This window comes from Scomber japonicus, chromosome 16 (assembly GCF_027409825.1).
Source record: "Scomber japonicus isolate fScoJap1 chromosome 16, fScoJap1.pri, whole genome shotgun sequence".
Classification (NCBI taxonomy): Eukaryota; Metazoa; Chordata; class Actinopteri; order Scombriformes; family Scombridae; genus Scomber; species Scomber japonicus.
The window spans coordinates 12,669,139-12,695,714 of record NC_070593.1 but is presented as its reverse complement, the minus strand read 5'-3'; the positions used below and the strand labels follow the sequence as shown (position 1 = coordinate 12,695,714).

At 41.1% G+C, this 26,576-nt stretch overlaps 1 protein-coding gene across 2 annotated transcripts in view; it reads right to left on the bottom strand.

Annotated features, from left to right (window-relative positions):
* Positions 1-8,054: 8,054 nt before the first annotated feature.
* Positions 8,055-26,576, bottom strand: part of fermt2 (FERM domain containing kindlin 2) — a 39,619-nt gene continuing 21,097 nt past the window's right edge. Inside the window, exons 4-16 of one of the 2 annotated variants that reach the window (XM_053335382.1) lie at positions 26,255-26,383; positions 21,857-22,082; positions 21,602-21,704; positions 21,315-21,422; positions 18,241-18,375; positions 17,651-17,700; positions 16,941-17,065; positions 16,702-16,808; positions 16,382-16,600; positions 13,780-13,800; positions 12,340-12,464; positions 11,097-11,238; positions 8,055-10,811 (exon numbers count right to left, since the gene is read on the bottom strand). In XM_053335382.1, the coding sequence (XP_053191357.1) occupies positions 10,638-10,811; positions 11,097-11,238; positions 12,340-12,464; positions 13,780-13,800; positions 16,382-16,600; positions 16,702-16,808; positions 16,941-17,065; positions 17,651-17,700; positions 18,241-18,375; positions 21,315-21,422; positions 21,602-21,704; positions 21,857-22,082; positions 26,255-26,383 (1,664 nt within the window). In that variant the 3' untranslated portion in view covers positions 8,055-10,637. The remainder of the gene's footprint in view (positions 10,812-11,096; positions 11,239-12,339; positions 12,465-13,779; positions 13,801-16,381; positions 16,601-16,701; positions 16,809-16,940; positions 17,066-17,650; positions 17,701-18,240; positions 18,376-21,314; positions 21,423-21,601; positions 21,705-21,856; positions 22,083-26,254; positions 26,384-26,576) is intronic. The other variant, XM_053335383.1, reaches the window with a different exon arrangement.

The following is a 26,576-nucleotide window of genomic DNA, read 5'->3' as shown; positions in this document are numbered from 1 at the left end:
CATTAAACGGAAAAAATCAGATGATATATGTGCATCATTTTATACACATATTTCATACTTAAAGTCAGGGACATATTTAATCCCCAGACACCTCATTCCTTTTTTTGATGGCTTCCCCTTTACATTAAATGCAAAATTGTGTGGTCTGGAAATGAGCTCATATACATAACAGGAGCCTGTAATGAATGACCCACCAAAGAATCTATGAGGTTGAGAGGTTAATAAGTGACTTTCCCTCTTCTTGTATACAATGTTTTCCATCATTAAAACACTTCCACAGGAGGCAAGAGCTACTATCAGAGAGCTCTACCTAGCACTGCTTCTCCCTTGGCTCCATCCTTTCCCCCCCCTCCTCTCTCTCCCCCCTGTGCACCCTCCATTCCTCCCAGCAAAATCCTGGAAAACATAAACATCCTTCCAGCCCGTGGTGTTACACCCGGTGCTGTGTTGGATTAGGGAGAACTAGGTGCCTCAGTCCCCATGGTGAGCAGGGTAAACATGGAGATTTGACGATTTGACGAGGAATGGAACGGTTGCCTCTCATCTCCCCACATGGCCAGATGGTTGCCATACACTCACACACTCCCCAATACACTCTCTGTCTCCATTTTTTCTTTCTCTGTCTCTCTGCTGCACTAATCAAACACTGAATTCATGTGGTTGGTTGTTTACTCTGCACAGTGTGAGGGATGAAAAACACACATGAGACACTGGTTACAGAGCTGCATGAGAGCTCACTAGGGAGAAAAACAAGTCTTATTGTGGTCTAGCTGACTTGCATATATTACTTCAAAAAGTGTGTGTGTGTGTGTGCACATTGCGTGAGTTTCATTTGAGATTTTATGTGCGTCTTTGTGCCAAGTAGAGAATATCAAGCAGAGTAAGTTTGATTTTCTTTCATCAGATTACTTTTGTATTTTTTTCTTGTAACTCCCCACTCTCCATTTGGATTCATGGAGGTGAACCGTGTGTTTATAAGAAGAGGGGATGTCCGAAGCCTCTTGTTTAGTTTTCACTTGTCAAGTGCAGAATCTGTGAGTGCACTCTTCGGCTCTTTGCTGCACTCTTCATGCACATTTCGCATTATCGAACCAAGTCAAGTGTAACAATCCACTTTGATAATCTTTAGGTAGTGTGAAATAAGAAAATATTTACTCGTTGGATCTGGTATTGATTTTACCTTCAAGTGCCTGATAGAATATCTCTCACATGTGACCCCTATCCAATCCCATTAGACACACAAGCACCCTGCCTGTGAACTTCTCTGTGGTTTTTAAGACATTGTCTTGCTTTACTGTATTATCTTTCTGCATGAATCTTGTCCATTTTTCATGTTCAATTAGCTTTATATGCTTGAGTGCATTGTTGTTTAAATCCTCTGGTAATCAGCATCAGCTTGAATACACCTGGACTAATCAAGCACTTTTGTTGCATGCAGAATTGGGTTCAGTGTAGCATGGAAATACAAACAAGCTTTTGCAGAGAACTCTCCTTTGTGCAGAACTTTTTATGCCTATTAGATACTTTCTAAGGCATATTCATTTTACAATGATTCATTCTGGGACAATGGTTGTCAGAAGGATTATAGAAATTATCCACATGACCTTTGAGTCACTGCTGTCAGTCCTTAAAAATGATCCCAATGATATCATACTGCTTATGCAGCCGTCATTTTCGATGATGGTTTTGCTTAACTTAAGTGTGAATTTTGGGGGCAGTCATAGGAAAATTCCTTTGGCATAGACAGCCACTTTAATTAGATTTAAAGCAGATGCCAACCATCCATCATATGCCAGCATCAAGCAATGGTTGTCACACTTAGATCAATCATTGCTGCTTTGTTGCGTTATAGAAATATAGCAAAGAAATTTGCCATTAGTGCTTGTTGTAATTCTACATTACTAATAAAAAGATGGTTGTCTAATCAATGCATTCAGTTAAAGATCAATATTTAATTAAATTCATACTGTTATGAGGGAAAGGAGGTCTCGCTAATCTTACAATATTATCTTCAACAGAACTTGACTTTTTAACCTGCAGCGAGGTATCTCATCTTCATCCTGAGCCAATTTGTGCTTTCCCTCTCCTTTTTACTGTCAATTTGTAGCAAGAATAAAAAGAGACATGCTGTATCACTTCAACCATGAAGCTATTGAAGATCAGTGAAGTTGAAAAGAAAGATAGATGAAAAAAGAGCTGTTACGTAAAAAGGTGCTAGAAACACATCAGGAAATTCATATCAACTTGACATTGCAATTTAAATTTTCTAGCAATGCAATTAACACTAAATTAATAAATCCCTATAAATAAAATGGTCCAGTTTTGGTGACTCATCAGAAAGAATCAGGATCACAGGACAGTTAAAGTGGAAATAGTCAACAATCCTACAGCTGCTTCATTACAGCGTACAAAGAAAACACAATGTGGAATGCATAACACTTCAACTGTGAGATGTGTTTCACCCTTATCTGCTACAGTATTGTGTCTTGTGCCAACACTGTAGAAACATTTCATCTGACTCTGCCTACAGGCAGAAGCTTAACTCAGGAGTGAGGAAGAAGACATCCTAAATCAAAGTTAATACTCTGGGGTGTGCTGAAGTCAGATTTCAGAGCATCTCACTGGGCAAAAGACTCTGTAATGGAGCCACACACCATTAGCCTCCACAAACTCCATTCATCTTTATCATTGTAGTCAGACAGATGAATGATGGGTGTGTATGTGCGGCTGCTGTAGTTTTGTGTGCTATTTCTCAATACATGAAGTAACCTCTGTCTTTTTAAAGGATTAGGACACCCAAAAGACTAATTAGAATCACCCACTCTTCAATATGACCCTTTAAGTCTCTTATACACCATGTATCTTCATTTATAAATGCAGAATTGGAAACGTTATTATGGGTCTGTGCTTAGGTCTTCTCGCCTGCCTCCCAGTAACCCATCCACTCTCTTCCTCTTATCTTGTCATTTGCCAGATAACAGTCAAAAGCAGCTAATTTAGCCGATCAATGAGCAGAGCCCTCTGGGTAAAACAAAGGAGCCAATTCCACTTTGCAAGTTCAATTCGGTCTTTATTGTTGACAGGGCAAGTGTGGTACTGTCATGTCCATAACGCCACAGGCAGATAACATGGCAGGGATGCAGACATGAACACTGGGAAGCTCTGGGACTTTGAGATTAATACAGATTTATTTCTTATTATATCTTCATATATTGGAACACTTGGGAGCAAATTCAGGTAATAAAATGGCAGCTGAAACTGAGAGAGAAAGCATCAGTGAGGTCCTCAAAGGTGAACGGTTTATAAACACCTGCATTATCTAAACATCTTGCACTAAGGCATAATTCATACCAAATCAAATGCCTTCATCGATATGCCCCTGGTGTCCCATTGCAGCCTCTCTGTGCATCTTTGAATAGTTTTTTCGAAGCAGAATTCGAGTTGATTCTGGCGGTGTTATGATTTTGACAAAATATCTCCCAGGACATGTCTGCAGACTCAGACTCATGCCTCAGGCAAAGACAGGTTCCTCCACCACCACCATCACAAAACAACTGAAAGAAAAAGGTAATGTAACACTTGTCTGTTTGTTCCAGATATATGTATTTGTTAACAGCGACAGCCCTTTAAATTGCATTTACTGGAAAAACAAGATTTAGCAACACAAAACAGGTTTTTTAGTGAGCGAGGCGATGCAAATTACCCAATTTAGTGCAACTGTGCTTAAAGCCAAAAGGTCCCTGGGGGAGAAGTAGATTACTTTAGAAAAGACTCCTGCAGCAAAAAGCCCGAAAGAAGATTCAACTTGAAATGTTACATGAGCTGGAATACACAACATCTGTAGCTTTAACCGTCATTTATTACACACACAAAAAGCCTATTGCAGTTTGTGTATGCTTGTATATACATGACCATACAATTCTTGCGTGCTGTTTAGAAAGTGATGATGCAAGCAACTTGGCTCACAACAGGCCCATGTCAGCTCTATAAACACCATGTGACATGACCTCATCAGCTGAGAGGACACCCTATGGGTCAGCCCTGAGACTTTAATGACATGTTTATTATTAACACAACTGCATGCATGATGTCCTGGACCACAATGCAAGGCTAACCAGGTGGATGACCTTAGGCTTCCACTACTCATCCAACTGATGTAATGCATTCAATCATTTTTATGTTTCCACTATGAAAACAATAGGTGAGAGATTCTTTTGTAGCCATGAATAGAACTACTTCCAGTGTGTGACTCACTGATAAACACAGTGATCAATACGTCAGCTCCTTAAGACTATTTGACAGTTTTTCCTTCCAAGTTATCTAAAAGGATTGTGCTGTCTGAACAACAGGTTAACTCAACAGGAAAAACTTTGTGTGGATTAATTGACAGCAATAATGAACATGATTTGTAGGATTGTACTGTAGGATTGTTATTATAGCCTTTGAACCACACAGAGCATTGACCAGAACATATGTTTTCATAGAGCCTTTAAAGTTAAACTGCAGGTCCAGACTGTAATTGATGACATCAAGATGAAAGTCCTGGCACGCTTCAGTGTTTAGCCGAGACCAAACCTTTTCCATGGAAACATATCTACACTGAACTGTGCAAGATAATGGCAATAACATATGTGAGTTCTTTTTAGGGCGTATTTTTCTTTTTTCTTTTTTTTTTTGATACGCCTTGATACGTGAATAAAGAGGTCAAGCCCTTACACTGTAGTGACGTTGCATGTTGTGTAGATGTTATATTGTTTATGTTTTGGAGTTTTTCTAAATGGAAGGGACTGGAAAAAGATGACGAAACGTACACTTTCCCCCCACCTTCTAAAGTGAACCGGATTTTTCTCAACGCTAAATTAATTTTTCCAGCAAAGATTAAAAAATAGTCTGAGCAGTGCAAGCTCCCAGACACAGACACAAACAAACACACACACACACACACACACACACACACACACACACACACACACACACACACACAGACTATTTAGTGAAGTTTATGCAATTTGCTGTTGATTTACGAATCCAAATAGCTAAGGCTCTGAATTATGCTGAAAAACATTAACTAAATGTGTATAGACTGAGTCCTTTTATAGTGAAATTAAAGGAAAAGTCTGAAAGTTTCCACTTCCTGCAAAGTGTTAGATGAGAAGAGTTGCCATGGAACCAGTGGAAACTCCAGAAGGTTAATGGATATTAATCGTTCTGGACAAAAAATAGTCCAGCACATATTCTCCACATAAATGTCAAACTGTTGTATTGACATGTTTTTTTTTGGTACAAATTAAACAAACAGCAACATCTTGTGAGCCTTAGAGGTGCTGATACATGGAATTTGTTACCTTTGGATGAAATATTTCTGGTATCAATCTTCTCATTCAACTCAAGGTCATAAAGCCAATAAGCACATTTACCAAAAATATTTCCTTTTAAGGAGAAATAGCAGAGCACAGTGTGAAAACCTGTAGGATCTCAGTACTTTCTATAATCTTTGCAGCAGGTGTTTTAACCTCCAGCCACCATGACATATGCTCTGACAATTACTTCTTGGCAGTTGGTGACTGCCGTTAGAAGAGAATATAAGCCAGCTGATCTAGACAAGGTCAAAACACTGCTCTGAAGGGAAAAGAGAGACCTTTCTTCGAGGGAATTTCAAAGCTCACCTGAAACCAGCTTATCAGCACATCTGCTGCCATGGCTGGCATTATCTATGACACTCCATTCACTGCAGGCAAGAGAGGTGAATGTCAGAGGCACTTTCCTAAAGAGAGCTCTCTGTGCAATAACAATGACTTTAACCCTCTGTGAACATCAGGAATGAGGAAAGCAGAGCAACACTTCCTTAAATCTGAGCTATACAGAAAGCTTCTACTTGAATAGCAACAGGTGCTGCTCTGCTCCATGCATTGTGTTGTTTCTTTTATGCTTCTACTTCCTGCATTTTAATTGTTTCGCAAGCAGCACAGTCTATAAATGTCATCTCCCAATGTTTCTTCTGTCACATCGAGATCGTCATCCACCCTGTCCTCCCAAGGGAGAGCTGTGGAATTCCACGTCACTAGGTGGAGCCACCATTGAGATATCTCTACTTCCCATACACACTGTGAACACAATAGGCCAGATCCCACTGGAGTACAGGCTATATAGGGAACATCAGAGGCAGGAGAGGAGGTGGCTGGGTGGGTGGGAGACAGACAGGAGAATAATAACAGAGGTGTAGATCCATGTCTTAATCCCATCTACAAATGTGTCTAGATTTGCATCAGCGGGTTTCTCACAAATTACTGCAGTCAAACCCACTAATTTAAAGAATTATGTTTAACTTTGTGTTAAAACAACAGTCTTGTGGCGAAATGAACACTGAAATAGGTTTTTCTTGCTGTAATCATTCCTTCTGCTCATACAGACTATTAAAATGACCCTTCAAACATGCTTACTATGTAAGTGATAGGGGACAAAATCCACTGTCCTTGTTTGAAGAAACAATAATTCAAGTCTATCTAAAGCTTATGATGTTTGAGTGTGTCAAATATAGTTCATATCTTACAGTCACACTATTTTTAGCATAGACTTCCCTCTTTGTGTTTCCCCAAACAATATTTTCCTGTTTAGTTGCAGTTATAGTAGCAAAGGATTTTAATTTCACACTAAAATTACAGTAACTTTGAAAGAATTTGATTTGATTTGACTAATTTGGGTGGTTAAAGCTTCAAATTAACTTTTCAATACATTTTTGCACAGGAGGGGGCTTGTGGACTTTGTCCCCCATCACTTACATTGAAAGTAGGAATGGTGGGATCCTTGTATTGGTCACTTTGAACAGGAGGAAGCTACATTGTTACTACAATGTTCAATTGGATATGTGAGTATTGTTTTAAAAGTGACTTAAAAATTGTGAATCTACTCTTTAGGTGTTGGTTCAATACCCATCTTCGACATGAACAGGATGTTCTTGCAGAATTCAATTCATTGTTCTCGCTGGGACGATGCACAGCTCATTGTGACCTCACAACTGACTTGAGGGTGAAAAAGTGTCAAGGCCAAAGTGTCTGCAGAGAAGATTGATTCAATGCCATAGCATTCCTGACACATCATGTAATAAAGTACATGAACTGTGCTGGATCCAACTTTTAAACTGTCACCTTTGCTCACAATCATAATCATCAAGCATCTTTATAAAAAAAAAAAAAAACTTTATTTAACCCATGCTGCCATTCTATATTATAATACTGTCGGTATCAGGTGGTGTGAGCATCCTCTCAGTTATCATGGCCACTAACACCTCCAAATCTATCCCCAAGCCTCCCTGCAGGTGACAGACGGATGTGTGTGGTGCCACTATAGGGGAACGGGAAAAAGCCTGCAAATAGACAGACCCTCTGCAGGCATTCTCAGATCTAATCTCCTCCTCAATCTGGCACTTGGTTTCTGCTGGGATGTCAGGTAAAAGATTTGGGAAAAAGATTTGGGGAAAGAAGTTTAGAAAGCACTGAGGACCAAACTGTGGTGAAGAGTACAGGTGGTGAGGCACTGCCCCCCGGTGGAGAAACAGAACTAGTGCACATGAATACTTGTGGAGGTGGTGTAGGTCTTCATGGTCAAGTAATCATGCCTGAGGTGCAACCTGAGGTCCTAAACTTGACATTTCTATACATTATCTTGAGACAAACCTTTCAGGCTGATGTTAAAGTACGCCTTGTTCTCTATTATTGCAGGTTTATCTGTATGTCACAGCAATTACAATGTCTATCTTATTCATGTTTCGTAATTAAGGAATATATATCTGTAAGACAACCCCGCAAAAATCCAGGCTTCTACCCCACCAGGCATCCAATTGTGAATGCCACTTTCACCTAACTGCATTACTTCAGTAACATGAACCAACACATCAATGTCAACCCATGCATCAAGTTCAAGATGCTGTTTCTTGACACCTGTGTTCATGTGAAGACTGTAGTTAGCATTAAGACAACTCACACAGACCCATGTCTTAAATTAACTGAGACATCACATTATGTCCTGTGGTAAATGATGCAGACTACAGAACACAGTTTAAATAAAAATTACTTTTTATTTTTTAAAATAAATGCATTTTTTACAGTCAGAAAACAGAGCAGCAGGACATGCACTGCTGCTCTCGACACTGGAGGCAAACAAAAACATCAGAGAAAAAAAAACATAGACTAGGCTTGGTTTTCTCTTAGCTCTGTTCATTTTTGCTGATTTGTCTCAAACTCCAGAGTTTAAACAATCTGGGGGGCAAAGGGGAGGGGGCTTCCTTCATATGGACATTATTAAATGAAATACTTCAGTTGTGACAAAACCAGACGAAGTAAGTGAAGTATTTTAAAAAGGCGCTGAGGAAATTCAATTTGCAGCAAAAACGCATATAGAGTATCACTGTCGGTTCAAAGAATGAGCTAAAAATGTGACTCGGGCCTCAAATGGACATAATCAGCCACAAATGGCTGAATAGAAGAAACAAAGCTAAAATGAAAGAAAAAAGCAGCACATTGAAAAGGCATATGTATCTGTATTTTTTGAAAAAAAAAAAAATTATAATATGTACTCGACAAACATATTAATCAAACCTGGAGTTTGAGACTAGTGTTATCTTCATATATATTCATATTTATCTTCATCTGAAAACTCAGTAAGACAACATAAGCAGGCACAATTCTGAATACTACACATGTTGACAGATGGCTTCCCCCCCTCTTTTCTGAAAAAAGGAAAAAACAACAACAACAAAAAGAACAAAGAAAACTTCCGAACCCCCAAAAAGCAGAAAAAAAACTGTACAATTCTATAAAACCTGTGTTTTTACATTAGTTACAAAAAATAATACTTCATTTCCTGATCCTTCATACTGAGGACAGAGGGGGAAAAAAAGTTTGCATATTCATTCTTCAAACTCTGTGACCTTTTGCTGGTGTGTAATGATAAAAATTATGATGATGATGATAATAATAACAATAATAATAATAATAATAATAAAATAATAATAATAACAATAATAATACTATATGGTGTGAGAAACAGAATGGCAATAAAGTAAAGTACTAGTATCCCCCTGTTATGTAGTGTACATGCACTAAGCAAAGAGATGTGAGGGGTTCAAATCCCTTGATGCAATTCCAAATATACTGTAGAGATCTGGCAACTTACAACAGGCGTGTTTGAGAATATTAATGCACTTTGGCACATGATTTTTAAATGCATTTCCAGATCAGAAGATGAAAATCCCTCCTTTTAGCAGTGGACTGTCTTAAATTTGGAAACAATAAATGGACATGTCCATCTTGAAAAGTCATTTAGTTAAGTCTTTAAATATATATTTTTTTAAAACCAAGCGTAAAAATCTGCCAATGGGACGAAACATCTTAAATACACACAAACCTTCTCCAAAACCTGTCTTTATGATACATTGTGACATTAGTAAGTATCTTAGTTCAACGTACCCACAACCAAAAGCTTTTTAAAAGAAAGAAATCTTGTTTTCAGGAACACTAGACAGACTGAATACTACACTACATTTTTGGTGGGATGGACATTTTTGCAGCAAAGACATTTAGGTCAGTTGGAAATCAGATTTTTCAAACTCACAGGACACTCATCCCAGAGCACTGAACTGTAGTGCGTTTCCTTAGCTCAAGCTCACCATTTTCTTCCATCAAAACAAAACTTAGACTTCTCAATGTTCGACCTGTCAGCTAATGCAATTTTCAAAAGAGAAGAGGCAATTCAATGGACAGACTAGGACATGAGGAGACTCGAGTAACAACTACTGTGGACAAGCTCTGATGGAACACAGCAAACAAAGACAGACAACAAAAGCAAATTTAACAACAGCTTATTTCATAAACAGGACTGTATACTGTCGAAGTGCTTACATGTGACTTCAAAAAGATTAAACCCTTCATTAGAGTGGATAGGATGGACACACAGTGCTGCAATCAGCCACCACAATTGTTTATACAAGATACCCTTTTTGACTGGACTCTGATGATGTCCACCTTTTCAGATAAATAATTTGATAAAACTGTAGGTATCTGTGGCACTATAATCACAAAATGTTTTAGCTGACAATTTAATGCCAGCTCTTTTAGTCCAGTACTAGAAGAGAGAAGAAGACAGTGATAGAGAGGAATAGAGGGGGGGAAAAAAGATCTTTGGGATTAAATCTGGTGTTTTAAAGGGTTGTCATGGACGTTAAGTTGATGGCCATCAGTCCAGGAGGAGAGGAGGCAGGCGGTTTGCAGGAGAAAAAAAAACAGGCAAGCTTCCTGGTTCAAGTTTGTGTAAGGCTTCTGCTCAACCACAGGAGTTTAGGTTCAAAGTTCTTCTGGACTGCATTCACCAGAATATTAGTATTTTAACAAATTACCTTTGTCAGCGTTAATGCAAAAAACCCCAAACAATAAAAAAAACTGTGTCAACCATGGCAACAGTGGTGCTGCTCTGGATTCTTCAGCACAGCTCCAAACAATTAAAAAAGACTGAGAAATAGTACAATAAAATAAACCCATACATACAATGTGGTTCCACCCATCCCCCCCTCCCACTGCACCTCCCTGACACTCCCCTCCTGGCCCCTGGCCTGCAATCACTGACCCCTGCTGGTTTGAGGCAGCTCACACCCAGCCGCTGGTCAGCTTATAGAACATCTCCTCGTCTAGAGACTCGTTCTGGTCCTTGGCACGCGTGGACAGGAAGATGTAGCCACCGATGAATTCGTGGACCACTTTACAGTCGACCTCGGCGCAGACGAACGACAGACTGGGTTCATCTGCAAATTCCACGGTCACCTAAGCACACAGAGCACATCAGTCATCATGTCAGAAGTAACTTCAATTAACTGTAAGGGCTTTTTGTAACGCTACCAAATCTTCATTAAGCAGTATTATTGTAAGTAAAGTCTGATCAATTGATTTCCAGTTATGTGGAAGAGTTTGCTTGAACTGTAGATATTAATAACTAACTTTGGATTGTTTCTGTTCATATCAGGGAAACAAATTAACTGTAAGAAATAGTTCTTTTCCAAAAAATACAAAACTATGATATGAAACTGCTACATTCTATACGTTCCCTACCATCTTGATCTCCCAGTTGACATTCCACTGCTTCATATTGCTGAAACGCCAGGTTTTGATAGCATCTCCAGCATTGGGGTCCATCCGGATCAAACGGTTGTAAGTGATACCAATCAGCTCCTCTCGCTTTACTCCCTGGAACCTGCAGAGAAGAACAGTAGAATCCATTGTGAGATGAAATGAAAGTGTATTGAAAGAGGATTGAATGGTAAAATGACTCACTGTCAGCACATAGAACCAAGACAGCGGGTGATCGAGATATGGTGCATCCAGAAAGTATTCAGACCCATTTTAATATCTTTCCCCTTCATCAATCTATGCTCAATACCCCATAATGAAAACAGGATTTTAAAAAATGTTTGTAAATTTATAAAACTGAAATCACATTGATATTCCCACCCTTCACTCAGTAAAGCTCTGTCAGGTTGGATGGGGTCCATCGGTGGACAGTCATTTTCAGGTCTCTCCAGAGATGTGCAATTGAGTCTTGTCACTGCTGCTGAAAAGCATCCTCATAGCATGATGCTGCCACCACTGTGCTTCATCGTTGGGGTTTTAAGCAGGTGATGAGCGGTGCCTGCTTTCCTCCAGAAATGATGCTTAGAATTGAGGCCAAATAGTTCAATCTAGCTCTCATCAGACTATTTTTGCTTCTGACAGTCTGAGAGTCCTTTAAGGGCTTTATTTTGTAAACTCCAAGAGGACTTTCCTATGTCTTTCACTGAGGAGAAGTTTCTGTTTGTTCACGCTGCCATAAAGCCCAGATTGGTGGAGTGTTGCAGTGATGGTTGCTCTGGAAGTTTCTCCCACCTCCATACAGGTTCTATGGAACTCTGCCATTAGGTTCTTGGTCACCTCTCTTACTAAGGGCCTTCTGCCTCAATTGCTCAGCTTGGTGCGGCGGCCAGCTCTAGGAAGAATTCTGGTACTTCCAAACTTCTCTCTCTCTCTTGTGAACCTTCAATGCAGCATAAATGTTTTTGTAGCCTTTCCCAGATCTGTGCCAATGTGATATATCATCTGTTCCTTTTCCATACATTTGTAAAATTTTTAAAATTATGTTTTCATTTTGTCATGGGGTATCGAATTTAGATTGATGAGGGAAAAATGAATTTAAATGATTTCAGCATAAGACTAACAATAAATATGAAAAAGTAGAGGGGTCAATACTTTGTGAATACACTGTAAGTCTTAAGACCCATCAGAGATTTACAGAACTTCAGTTATCTGTGACCAAACTTACTTGGCGAGGAAATGAGTGATTCCAAACTCCGGCAGGGACTGCCACGCCTGGATGAAGCGCATCTTGGCCTCAATGAGACTCATCTGGGCCACGTTCTGGTGGGCTTCAAGGATCCGGGCTGAAATCTGGCAAATAAACAAGCACACATTAACACATATCACTTTCCAATATGGTCCCATGACTTAACACTAAATTCCCCACCATAAACAAATGTATCCCATCACCACGCTCTAACTGCCCAAATCCAAACACACCCAATGCATAAACAAGCTGTGGCCAGCTCCATAAAGCCCACAGGGCACACAGAGTCAGCCAATAGCCAGAGAGATATCTCAGGATAAGTCTATTTCACAAAGCTACAAAACAGACAAACAAATATAATCCTTTGAGCAAACTGAGGACCTAGACTAAGATTAGTGAGCCAAGGGAAGCTTCCAACCTGTGCAAGTAAGCATGTATGTGTTTATTTCCCTCCTGTACTGAAATCCACTTTTAGGCCACAAGAACATATTTTATCGACTAATTCAACCGGATGAGGTGAGCAACAGAGACATCTGCTGTCCAAGAAGAGGAGTCTGTCATCTCTGTCTGGATACTTACTTCCTACTGTCCATTTTTGAAAGCCTTTCATATTTATGAATGCAGTTTTATTCCCGGTTGGTCAGTTTATTTGAGAGCAGTTTGAAAAATCAGCCAACATTATGACCACAGCTACTTGGAACGTTCTTTAAAAAGTAATCCATCACAGCTACTTCCATGTTGCTTTTTTATTTTGCCAACCCAGTTAGAGGAGATCAGAATTTAATCCATGTAGTTGATCATTTCCGCATGTTTAGTAAGTCAAGTCTTATATGCTGCAGCTGCTCTGTAGCAATGAAAGAGCTTCAGCAGGATCAACTGTATAACAATAAAATAACATCATTTTCACTGTGATGGATTAATGACCTTCAGTAAGTTTCTAGTCTCTGCTTTTCATAGATTGATACAGACATTAAGCTGAAATCAGTAGCTATGAGAGAAGTAAAACACATATTCAAAAACACATTAAAGCATTCGCCAAACTTGGCGTTGATAATGATTGGCAGATAAGTAATAACACGTATTGGTGTTAAATGGGTTAAAACAAGCAAAAACACCCACATGGCCCATTCACTTTACTGAATATCTCATTGTAATTTAAAGGATTTATTTTAATAATACACACAACAAAGATGCTCCATTATTTTGTGTTTTTTGCTTGTCTTACGGTCCCTTGAGAAAATGTTAGAGCTAAGGACAAACTATCTATTCTACTATGACTATCAGACAACAATACATCACACAGCTATGTACTGTTATGTGAGGTAATCCAGACACATAAAGAGATCAGAGTTTAACACAGTCATGCACATATCTAAAAAAGGCATAAAGGCACCCAGTGGACACACAGCTTTAACTTACCAAATCCCTGATATAGCCTGGCTGAAGAGGGGGAGGTGGGGAGGGAGATGGACATGGACACAGAGGAATGAATGAGATGCATACAAGGGGAGAGGAGAGATGGGGAGATTGGACAAAGTGAACAAGCAAGTAAGATCAATGTTGAGGGAGGAAAGATCCAAAACAACAAAGCAGGAGGCCACAATTGTAATAAAAGAAGCAAAGCAGGGAGAGTGGCTGAGGGGTCATGCAGAATTAGATTTTTTTCATCTCTAGATAATGCTTAGTCTGCTAAGTATTTACAGGAATTCTCTGTAACTCCTCTTCCATCCACAAGATGGCGATGTGTATCAAGTGTCAGAATGTGGCAGCACCAATATGTAGGAGTGCCATGTCCCCAACCCCCAGGAGTCTATTATCGTGTGTTTATCGTGTTTCCTCTTATGTAAATGTATAGGTTTGGTCAGAAGTTCTGCTCCGAGTAATCTAAAAATTCCTCTGTGTGTGTATCCGCTAGGATCTGCGGCACGGAAGTCTCCTGGGATCAGTCTGGCAACAGGAAGTCCAGTTTATAGGGGGGTGGAAGGTGGGCCCGCCTATGACTGAGCAAAGGGGCTTTTCCCAGACAGTTTTTCCCGCGCAACATTCCCAGGCACGGCTCATTTCCTGACACCGAACGCCCACTACATGAGTACACATGTGTAGCGAGTATGAGCACATACACATATACTGTACATATGCAACTTCTCTTTCATGTTGTGCCTGGGGATACCCCCTATCAGGAGTGGGCTTATGAGTGTGACTGGAGCGACGCCAGGAAGAACCGCAGAACCAGTGGACAGGGCACACACCCCACCAAGCTAATTCCCCTTTAAATCCTAAATGCAAGCTGGAATCTGTTCCCCTCGTCTCGGCCAGTTAATGTATTTCACCACAAAGGGTACCTTTCATTAGTCGTTATTTAAAGTTTTCTGTCCATTTTGGAAGGGAAATGTGTCAGTGGACAGTGACATTTGAGCAGCTTATCATTTCAACCAAATACTTTCAGGCAGCTCAAATGCGGTTTTGATACTCGTTGGTAGGATTTGTAGTTTTTCCACTTCCAGCAAAAATAATTACTGTTTCACGTTGGTTAAAATGATGAGCTGCTCAAATCCAGCACAGCAATCCTTGAGCGTACTACAGTATGTACAGAAAACCTCAGAATGATGTTAGTTTTCAGAATAGCTAATGAAGGAACCCTTGAAAGAAGCCCTTAAAACTAACTGATTGGCCTGTCTGACCACAAGATATTCTTTTGTTTATTAACCTCATTTATATTCAAGGGGTTTTTTTTCCTGACCAGTCATTAAAAAAGGGAGAAACGGAGACATACAGAGAGAGAAGGGAAACTTGAATTGGGTAGTGTTGTAATTCTGGTCATTCTTACTTTTAACAGTACAGTGTGTGGTGCTACAACTGTAGATATGAGTTACTGAGCAGAGACAAAAGGACTGAGTTATAAGCACATTTCCTGGAAATGGATACTAAAAAGACAAAGTACTGTAGTCAAGTAATGTTGACAACCATTTACAGAACTTGAATCATCTTTCTCATGAGTCAGACAAATCAGACAATTTCTCTTCCAATAATAGATGAACTTCCATCTCAATAGCTGAATATGGGAGACACGCCTCTGTCCATCTCTTCCATCATTTCAGGTTTCACATCCATTCACACACTTCTACTTTTTCCTCTCTGACCACGTCTTTTTCTGGACGTCCAGTATATTTCAGGTCATTTCTGAGTAATCACTTACAGTACCCAACACCCTCCCAACCACCCTCCAACCCTCTAGCAACATTCCACTTTTCTACTACAGTAAACAAAACCAGATTGGGTGAGTAAGCTATGGGAGGCAGTCCCCCCTCCCCCCTTCCATCCCCATCCCCAACTAACACAGCTATGGCAGCCGTGTACTCAGCTGTTCCAGAGTACACACACGCACCAGCCTATTGCTTACATGCAAATCCTCTGAACACACTGGAGTATTTTCCTCCAGATTAATTCGTTCTTAGTGGTTAAATGTTACACCTGGTTATTAAGATGTCTGTTGGTGGCTTGCTACAGTCGCTCAGCTGTGACCAGCCCATAATGTTGTGTTTAGAACCAACGAGTCCAGTGGACAGATATCTATCTTTCAAGTCCTTTTGTCTAGTTTAAAGTATCTGTTACAGTCTGATATGAGCAGTTCTACTGTAAGCATGTTGAGTGGTTTGGATGTCCGCTGTCCTGGTTTCCCCTCGTACAGAAGAGGGCAGGGAGAAGGAGTGGAGGGAGGAGGAGGAGGAAAAGTTAAGGAGGGGGAGTAGAGGGAGGCTACATTCCAATGCAAGACAATCCTGATGCCAGGAGGCGCCCATCTGGGAAGCATCAGACGCTGCTGCAATCTAACTCATCAAACAAGTAAACAAGCTCCCACAAAATACATATTAGAGCAGACAGTTACCTTCTTCTTTCTGTCTCTTTGTAAGCACACACTTTACTTTCCACGTTGCTGTGAATAGACCCTACTGTGCATTCAGAGGTTATATGTTAAAGCTCCATAAAGGAACGTGAGCGGCCTCTGTCCTGCATGGTTTACCTGCTTGTTCTTGTACTTCTTCAAATAGCGTGGGGACACCAGGCATTCTGGGTTGATATCGGTGGTGATGGGTTCAATGAACTGAGGGTCGGGGTTCATGTGCTGCATCTTGAGGAAGGACAGAATGTTCTGGACCTCCAAGTTGTACGAACTGTCAGCCATGGTCTTCCCTTTAGAGGCCAAGCGGCATGCAGCCATCCAGTGAGCGTACTGTTTCTCCTGGAGCAAGAAAAAGTCAAACATGCATAATTAAATACTTATAAAGATATTTGATAAAGCCATTCCATTAATAGGAGTGATGTATTAAACTTTAATCTTACCGTGTCACATCGAAGCCAGATCTCATTCATCCCGTCGGCCACAGGGATTAGCAACTTGATGTTGAATTTCTGACCAGAGATGTTAACATCTGGAGTTACCTCACAGCCTACACAGAAACCACAAAGCAGAGTGGAGGAGGTCAAAGGTGAGAGCCAGCCTTGACACACCCCACCAAGGAAGAAAACAACATAAAATATTCTTATACGAGCATGCAATGACACTTTTTGTGTGTTTGCACCTCTGAGATTCATTTGGTGAGCAGGTGTCCCATGTGACTCCTCTTTACTCTTGTAACAGGAAATTGTGATATCTTTGAATGTGCACCAGTACTGCTTATAGCCCTTCAGCGTCAGTTTCTTGGGTCTGGAAAATATATAACAGACATGTCAGATGGAAAAAAACACCCATATTCTTTATTAGTGGTCAAGAGTAAGAGCGGAGGAGGGTTAGATGATAAGTGAGTACAAAGAAAAAGAGAAAGAGACAGAAGATTAGGGAGAGCTTCGCAAGTGCAAAGTCAGCGAGGTGAACAGGAGAGGAGCCAACACTGGATGTGAACATTACTGGAAAACCATTAAAGAGGAAATGCCTCTTGATATCATACCCCTACCCATGCTCCCCCATGGTTTCATACATTTTATGAGACAACCACCCCAGGGGCCACCTGCCTGTCAGCAAAGGCACAGAGCCAAAAATGAATATGGCTTAAAATATGCTTGGCCCAACTGTAATCAAAGCTAAACTGAAAGCTCAGCCTGCTGATGTCCTCTGGCAAACAATCCAGCCTTTTACACTGATACAAAACAGGCAACAGCTTTCTCACTTAGCCAGAAAACGTTATTTCCTGGTTCTTTGATGGGATCAACATCTTTTTGGACAAAAACAACCTTTGCACGTAGTCACGTGCAGTTGAATGAACATGTCAGGCAGCTTTGGATATGAACTTACTTGAAGACTTTGACATAATCTGCTAGCTCAGGAATAGATGTGATGTCACCCTGCGAGGAAGGGCAAAACGCAAACATCGTTAGTACAAGCCTAGAATACTTTAAGAGGAAACATTGGTTCAGCATGACCAAAACAATGACCTCAGGCTCAACTTTGCACATTTCCAATGTCATTGGTCATTGCCTCATGTAATATCTGAAAGCTCAGTTTCCTGTGATAAGCTGTATAAACTTCACAACTTTTCAAGGTGGGGCTTGTGTAACAATGGACACATATATTTTCAGCCTCACCAAATGCAGCTTTTGGTTGGGTTTGTTTGAGTGTCAAATATCTCACACCACTAGCTCTTGTCAGAAACAGCAGGTCTTAAATAACTGTGTGAAATTTCTTTGTGCGTCAGTATACAGTGTCTACTGTGTGAATGTTACTGCTGCTGTTTATAACAGCTGATGAAAGGAGACTTCATCAGAACAGAGAAACAAAGGACCAAAACTACAGTTGGTATAATTGAGAAAATACATTCACACAATGATGGGAGTATCGCTGTAGTAAGTGCAAAGATATATTGCAGTATAGCAGTGTTGTCATACCAGTGTCTTGGATGTCTTCCCTCCCTCCAAAGTAATCTCCAGGTCTGATAGGGCTGCATCCACCTCATCCACCTCCTTCTCACTGTTATTCATGTGGTTGTCTGAAGACATGATTGACAGTTTGTTGATGTGGTACTGAGGAAGACAAAGAGATACCAAAGTTAGGGTAGTTTTAATTAGCAATCTTTCAGCACTTCATTTGGTGTGTTACAACAGGGATTTTTAAATTCCCATTTTGAGATTCAATGATATTTACAGACTTAAAGCGACTCTTACCTTTGTTACATTTTTACACATTTTTTGTTTAGGTTAAAATGCTATTAATAAGGTAATGGCACTCTAAAATATTAGAGAGATCCATCGGGCATAGAAACTCATCATTATTCCATTCTCATATGGTTCTGTGAAAACTCTGACCAATCATATCATTTGGTCCGAATGATATGAGAGAGTCTGTTGTGGATCCACGGCATTATAATACATCCATGATCCACGGAGATAGCCGTAAACCGACAGTAACGACTGACAATGACTGACAAGAGTCGCTTTAATATCTGCGCTGTATCTTTCCAAAGTGAGAAATGTGGAAACATCACAGTATACCTTCTTGATGAAAAACTACCAGTGCCAAGGACTGACTTGACAACAGTAGGTAAGAGTGAGATGGATACAGATTTTGCTAGCAATTGCTAACCTTTCCAACACCCTGGTCAACAGTTTTGCTGATTTTCTAGTAAGTTTCCTGCTATGTGTGCTACCAGTGAATCAGCCCTCCAAATTTGTCTTATAAAAGTGAATCAGTGTGTGATAATTGCCATATAAACTCTTTAAGACTCGTTGGCATCTATGTAAGCAAGTGCTGCCAATATGAACCATTGAGTTCACCAGTGATGGAACAGTGACTTTATCACTGAAGCATCGCTTTACTTTTAGGATGACGACAGCGTGAAGGGATGGGTGATGATGATTCACAGGGAGAAATAAGGGGCATGGTCTGGGCATACAAGCTATGAACTGTAACAAGCTATAAAACAGTTTTCCAGAGAACCTATGTGAGACTAAGCCAATAGGGTGGGATGAGAGACTGTGCATTATTGTAACAATGGAAGAACCAATTCGTAAAGGAAACCTGACCGCGGTTTCCTCTTAGCATGAGTCACAGACACTAAATACAACCTGTTGACAAACGGTATTTATAATGTCAACCAATCACCAACCCCTCCACCAATATATGAATGAACAGCTGTCGAGAGAGTGAGAGATACAGAGGCAGAGTTTGAGAAAGATATGCAAGGCTTTTGCCGGATAAGGTTACAGAATGTGGGACAAAGGGCTCTCCATGACACTCCATTCCTTCGCCTCTTCCACTCTGACAGTCCTTTAGCAATTGTTACACTGGGGGTTTTGTTTCCTGTTTGTGTGCCTGAGTGGATGAATGAGTGTGTTTATCTCCCAGGGTACAAAGTACAACCTGTGCCCCCAAGTCTATGACTATTAGGTCAATTACTATTTTAGACTCCTGATTGCCTCATTTCTGTGTACTGCCAAAGAGAAATGCCCAGGTGACAACATGCTGACAGTAGCCAGCAGCATACTGGATGTGGCTAATCATTGCTCTTTATTTAGACCTTAGTATCAACTCTCTTAAGCTAACAACCCGCAGTCAAGCTCAACCCACCACTGAAACCTTAGCCAAAATCCTGAGCTCATACTACCCTGGATACTACAGTAGTAGCTACCAAAGTGCTAACAGACAGGTAGTGACAGAGTAGCCACCAGTCTAAACACCCACCTAAACACCTGGTCTCAAGGAAGAGCAACAAAAAACTAGTTTAGTGTTATTATAACAGGTATGATGAAACACACATAGCACCTAAGAGTGTAAGTGGGCTTTTAGAGGAATGTGAGCAGGTCTATGAGACGGTGTCTTGCTGGGGTGGGTGGTCTGGGGCTGAAGCACTGGGTCCTGTGGCCCGAGATGCTCTATAATTACCCCGGGGGTGAGGACAGGGTGGCGTCCTCAGGTCTTGGCACCCACAGTTTATGAGGGTCAGAAATAGCAGGAGCACCACCCCAAGACTACTAGGGGGCAACCTGAAGGGGCAAAAGGTGCTCACATCTGTACAGTATATCAGTTCCACTGTTCACCTACTTCTCTTCGCCTTGCTATTCTTTTTAACCTGTATCAAATGTAACGCAACACAATATACAGTAATGTTACATAATGTAGGACCACATCACTGCAGCTATTTTGATAATTGAATTAAGCTAAAATTCCAAAAATGAACTTCTTTTTTTCTAAATACAAGGATTATCTTTCGATTTTGGACTGTTGGTCAGACGAAACAAGACATTTAAAGATGTGATCAATGGGGGGGGGGGGGGGGGGGGATCATTGGTTGCAGCCCTAATAAAATCCTTTGGTATTACTGAGGGAAGTTAGAGTTGGAAGAATATAGTGGGGGATCAATTTCAAAGTTACACTATGTCAAAAAGAACATTTATGAAATGTATGATAAATTTCTATCATACATGATCCAACAATACCTATTTTGAACTTCTTTGTTATGACTCACAAGGTCAGTGTTTTTCTTGAAGCTTTGTTTCCAGACACTTTGCTCTCTTTCACTAAGTGAGGTAATGGCATTCATGTCTTTAAAGTAAATTATAATTAATTATTCATAAGGGATTTTATGTTGAAAAGCCTAATGACTCACTATTTTTATGTAGACTATGAGTCAGAAATAGAGTGAACTGATACATATTGAAGCATATTGAGAAGCCAAGTGGGAATATGTGTGATAATGCCCTAATAAACTCATTCTGCAACAATGTATAATAGCCAGGTTTCAGTATGCATGGCGCAGCAGAACTGGCCTCCATATGGCTCAGATCTGGGCTGGAAGCCCATCCAATTCATTAGCTTGCGGTTGAGAAGGCATTGTGCCCACAGCCCAATGAAAAGAAGACTGCAGGCCTTCAAGTTTCAGACCCTGACAAAGCAATGCTGAAACAGGAAAATTAAGATCAGACACAGGCAGAAACACAGACACAGACACACAACACAAACTGACCTGCAGGGCAGCAAACATCATCATTTCCTCCTCCGTGCACTCAATTTCCTCCAGCAGGATGGCCCACTTGGACTGTTCATAGAGCTGGTTCACTCGGATGGCATCATACTGTGGAGAGGTTGGTCATAGTTAACACACATACAAACAAACAGTGAGTAAACACACACACTGTCCTTTAGACGATGCAGATGATGCAGAGACATCTAGCACAAAATGCCCTCAACTAATGTCCCCATAGACTCTGGAGGATAAAGTTGCTGATGCACTGATTTTTCTGCAGGACATACCTTAGGGTTGAGGTCAAAGAAACTGTGGTATTTAAACCTCAGCAGCAGCACCTCATTCTCCTTTACATCCTGCTCCATCAGAGACCTGGACGAGTCCAACCACCTGCACAGAAATTGAAAATCATGTCTTCTGAAACAATCTCTCTGCAGAAACTGTTTTGATCAGCATCACAGCCCTGAAATATTCTACAATCCACCACAGCATTTCTGACAGTGTAACCAAACCACCAAACCACTAAGCAAAGTTCATCTCACCCCTGGTTGATTTTGGCTTTGTCCAGCAGGGACTGGGGCTTGTAGAGTTTGACCAGGATGTCTGGTGAGGAGATTGGCTGGCTGACAGCGAGGATGCTGGGATTGCCCTCAGACAGAGGGCTGTCCCCAAACCAGGCAGAGGTGGGTGACAGCGGGCTGCCATCCCTGGAGTCATAGGTGGGGGTCATAGTCTTACTGTATAATCCTGGACTGGAGTAGATGCTCCCTGAAAGCACAAAGTCATCAGTTAGGCTCTTGTAGTCAAACAAGTAAAATCTACCTAGAACAAATGAATTAAATATACATGATTTTTACATTTTTATCTTTGTGTTTCTTTATACAAACACTGAGACAATCTAATGAAGTGCACATTCACAAATACTTCATCAGGGCAAAAAGGGTGAACACTTTTTAAAAAGCACACACACTTGCAGCCTAGCCAGGCCAGCTAGCGGTCAACAACACCATGTGACTACCGCACTTGTTGCAGATGAGCGGCCTTAACAACGTCCTCCTGCTGATGGCAGGATTGATGTGGATCAGCATGCAGATGATGCACAACATGATCAGGGTCGCCCATTTACTCACAGTCAAAAAACCTGCAGGAATGCACCACACACAGCAAACTACTGCACAACTCGCCAGAGAGGAGACAGGGAGCACAACGATATGGGACGATTAAAACAAATGCATATAAAAAGGTTGGAAACATTTTTTTTTAATTAAATAATTTAAGTTTTTTTTTTTTAATTAAAAAGTGGATATACAGTATTTGTATATTTATACCTTTGTTTTTCCATTGGTTTTCCCAATTTACACTGGATTTTGGTTGCCAACATAAGCAAGCCACCAAAGCGACGTTGTTTGCATTTCCTGTTGGCTGGCCTTGCTGAGTATTTCTGGCCCCATACCCCTCCATTCCCTCTCTCCCTCTGTATGGCTTAGGTCAAGAAGCAACACTGACTAAACCGCTAAATCCCTTCTGTAACCAGGAAGTGGGCTTGATTTGTGTTTGTGAGTGTGCACGTGTAATGTTTGTGTTTGCGAGCTGAGGTCATGAGAACAGGGTGCACACTATGGCCACCCATCCCTTGTGGAGGAGGGTGTTATTCAATGGTTCCTTCGCTGTTTTCCCCTAATGCTGAGTTCAATGGGTCAGGAAGAGTACTCCCATCTCCCTTTGGGTCTCTTGAGGAATCCGAGGTATCTAGAGAGACCATGTATAAAGAATGAGAAAGTTGGCAGCCCCTTAAAAACACTACTGGCCTCCTCCATCCTGTTTACTGTCTCTACAATACAGCTGAAAAGACACAAAGAATGTTAACATGCCTCGACTCCCTAATGCTCCCACACTGGGGATTCATAGATGGGGCGAGCTGGACCACCACGGGCTGTTAAGACTGGATGTAAACCATGACAGGGTTGTCAATAAATGAAGGTGCCTCTTGTGGATGTGATCTTTTTCACACACCTTTTGTGTGGGCTAATGGCTGAGGCATGTAGCTAAGAGGGTCTGGTGTCTGAACTACTACAACAATATAGCAAAAACTATATCTGATTATCTCTCTAACAGCCTGACATTTTATCAAGCAGAACTTTCAAGGGCTAAACAGTGATCAGTTATCCTGCAAAACAGTCAGCAGGTACAGTGAGCAGGCCTTGGGTTGCTGTAAGAAAGAGTGAGCTTTGAGCTACATTCTAATGGAAGGCAAAGCCTTTATCATGTGACCACCCAAATCAGCTGACTTCCCCCTGGAAGAGCAGTCAGGTGACTCAGCTGTATGTCCCAAAGGTTACAGATGTCATGTGACCTCAACACTCTGTGGGTGGGTGGGGGGTGGGGGGTGGAGGGAAGGGTAGCGAGGAAGAGGGGGAAGGCCAGGGTGAGGAAGCAGTGCTAAAGAGTAGAGGACAGAGGAAGAGGAAAGCTTACCTTTGACAGGTCCGATGTATATTATCTCAGAGGCTAGGATGAAAAGAGAAAGAGTAAGGGAAAGAAAGGCAGGAAAGGAGTAGAGGAAAGCAGAGGTATGGGAACAAACATCAAGTGGACAGATTTAAGACACTGAAAACTCTACAAGGACTGGAGGAAACAGAAGAGAAAAAGAGAAAAAAAAAAGTAGGAGAATACAAGAATGAGGAGATCTGTGGCATTTCCACGGGCACTGCCAGCTACTAGCCTCAGACCGGATGACTCAATTCACCCTCCTTGCAGAGGGAGATCACCCTGGCTTGACTGGCAAGGCCCTGTCGTTTCCATCCACCCATTTGTAGCCATTCAACACAGCATGACTGATTGAAAACCCAGGCAAAGGCGTTGGTCAACGTGACCCAGCCCTGCATGTATAAACTGCAGCACAAATATACAAGTAGTGACTGTCAAAGGTATGTCATTCCCCACGCCGACAGGAAATATAATTAGATACAACGTTTACCTCAAGATGTGGCCAGCCCAGTCTGACTCAATGGACTGGCCGAGATCGTGGCTCGTATCTGAGTCAACAGCTGATCATTAGTAACATGGCTTCCTACCAAAATGACCAATTCTGTGGGGCCCTTGACATGAGTGTGCAGACAAACAGGGGACACGGAGTTTCCTAAATGATACATTTAAATATGGAGGTTTTGGAAAAGGATTGCCAGTCTCCAAGTGGAAATAATTGGTCATGCACTACTTACTATCTTAGCATTCAAGGACAGACCTCACTGTACGTATACTATATGTATTTGAGAAAATGTATAAAAGCATTTATGTCTTTATTCAACATTTAACCTGCATTGTCTATTACAAATGTAACTTACACAAATGGGGAAGAAAATGGCGCTATGAAGCTAATTAGCTGGGAGAAATTGGTAGAAAATATGATTAGAACATAATCGGTAGATAGAATTATAAAATAATTTTCTTCCTGCAATAAAGTCAGATCATGGTGAGTTACAATAACCCTTCCTCCTGCTCTTTCTCTCTGAGTGTACAGGAGCAGTTGGTTGAGGGTCTGATTGCATCGCTGCCTCTCTGCAAAGCCTTGTGATTCCTATCAGGAGACCTGGGCTGAGGGGCCAGCCCTTCCCCACAAGGGACAGAATAACGCCTTACAACTTGGCCATGAAACCTACTGTGAGTGTAGCATGTGATCTGATAGGGAGGATGTCAGGAAATAAACACACACACACACACACACACACACAGTGTGTGTGTGTGTGTGTGTGTGTGTGTGTGTGGTGACAGCAGTAAACAGATTCTGCACATTCCTGTTGAAACCCCCCCTATTTCTTGCTCCACCTAATAGTATAACTATAGTTGCCCAGTGGGAACAAATTGTATCTATATCAGAGGAATCCATGTAGCACAACCTTGGAGAATTTCTGCAATTTTGGGTGTGATCATGTGCTGTGCTTATAAACAAGAACCAGTATTGAAATGCTGCAGCCTCTTTGAGTTTTCTGCACATCATTATATATAAACATAGAAGCACAAAAATGTATAATCTTCTCCTAGTAAATCAGTGTGTCAGCAAAATCTGCTGCAAGAATCAAGGTGGTTATCAAGTTCACAATGACAGTTGAGCACTCTTTCCACTCACATCAGAGTGTATACATAGTATACATAGCAAAGTCTTAAGAGGCAGCGGACAGACCAGAGGCCAGGGAAGGAGAGACTCAAATCACACAATGCGTCCATTCACCCTGTCTCATGGTGTTAGCAGTTTTGGTTAGAGCTAACTCTGTGACAGCAGCACAGCCTGTTTTGTTCTGCTCCTCCCTGCTCACATGGCTGTAGCTCTCCCATCACTGGCGGAAGGAGGGAGGAGGGCTAGTATAACTGCAGTCGTGTAGCCTGGTTTGGGTTTAAAATGGCAGCGTGACCAACTATGTGTGGAATCTCAACCATTCTTCATCCTCCCTGCCAAGGAACTGGAAGCCAGGGCTGTAGATCCCATGCAGGCCTCAAACTCACATATTCATATTTGGTCACTAGAAGCAGGGTGCAGCAAATCTGGAGTTATCTTACTGGTTTTCACAACCACAAGCACAATCAGACACACAAAGAGAATGGAAGACACTCACTGGAACCTGTTATTCAACCTGCTGCTTGAGGGAAGTGAGATTATTACTTTTCACAATGAAATACAAAAATAACACCCACTACTCCATAATTAGTTTAAATGAGGTCTGAACCTAAAAACTGAATTATAGACTTAAGTTTGTATAAAATCATTCTCTTTCAACTGGGAACTTGCACAAATGAGTTAAAGAAAAATGACTCCCTTAATTAGCTGCAAATGTTTTAATTCAGCTTTAATTCCTCAGGTAAACACTGTAACGAGTGCTTTGGAGCTATACATATTCATTAATACTGTTAGATCTTCATATAGTAGTTTCTATCCATCAGCTCACCTGATCCAGGGGTTAATAACGGACCCTCCAGCTCCAGATCATCCTCCTCTGCTTCCTCCAACTTTTTCTTCTTCTTCTTGGGATCACGTGGCTTACGCAGCAGAGATAACTCCTCTGGGTGGCGGATATCTGGAGTGAGAGAAAGAAGGAAAGTTCATTTGATGGCTGGAAACATAGCAAACTAATCAAGACAATGAGTTGGGAAGAATTTGATGCAAGAAAGTCACACCAGATTTTGCATTGTTTCAATTACAAGCTTCACAAGACCTCTCACAAAGCACAGAGATAATGTGTAGAACCTGTAATGTAGGTGAATAAAGGG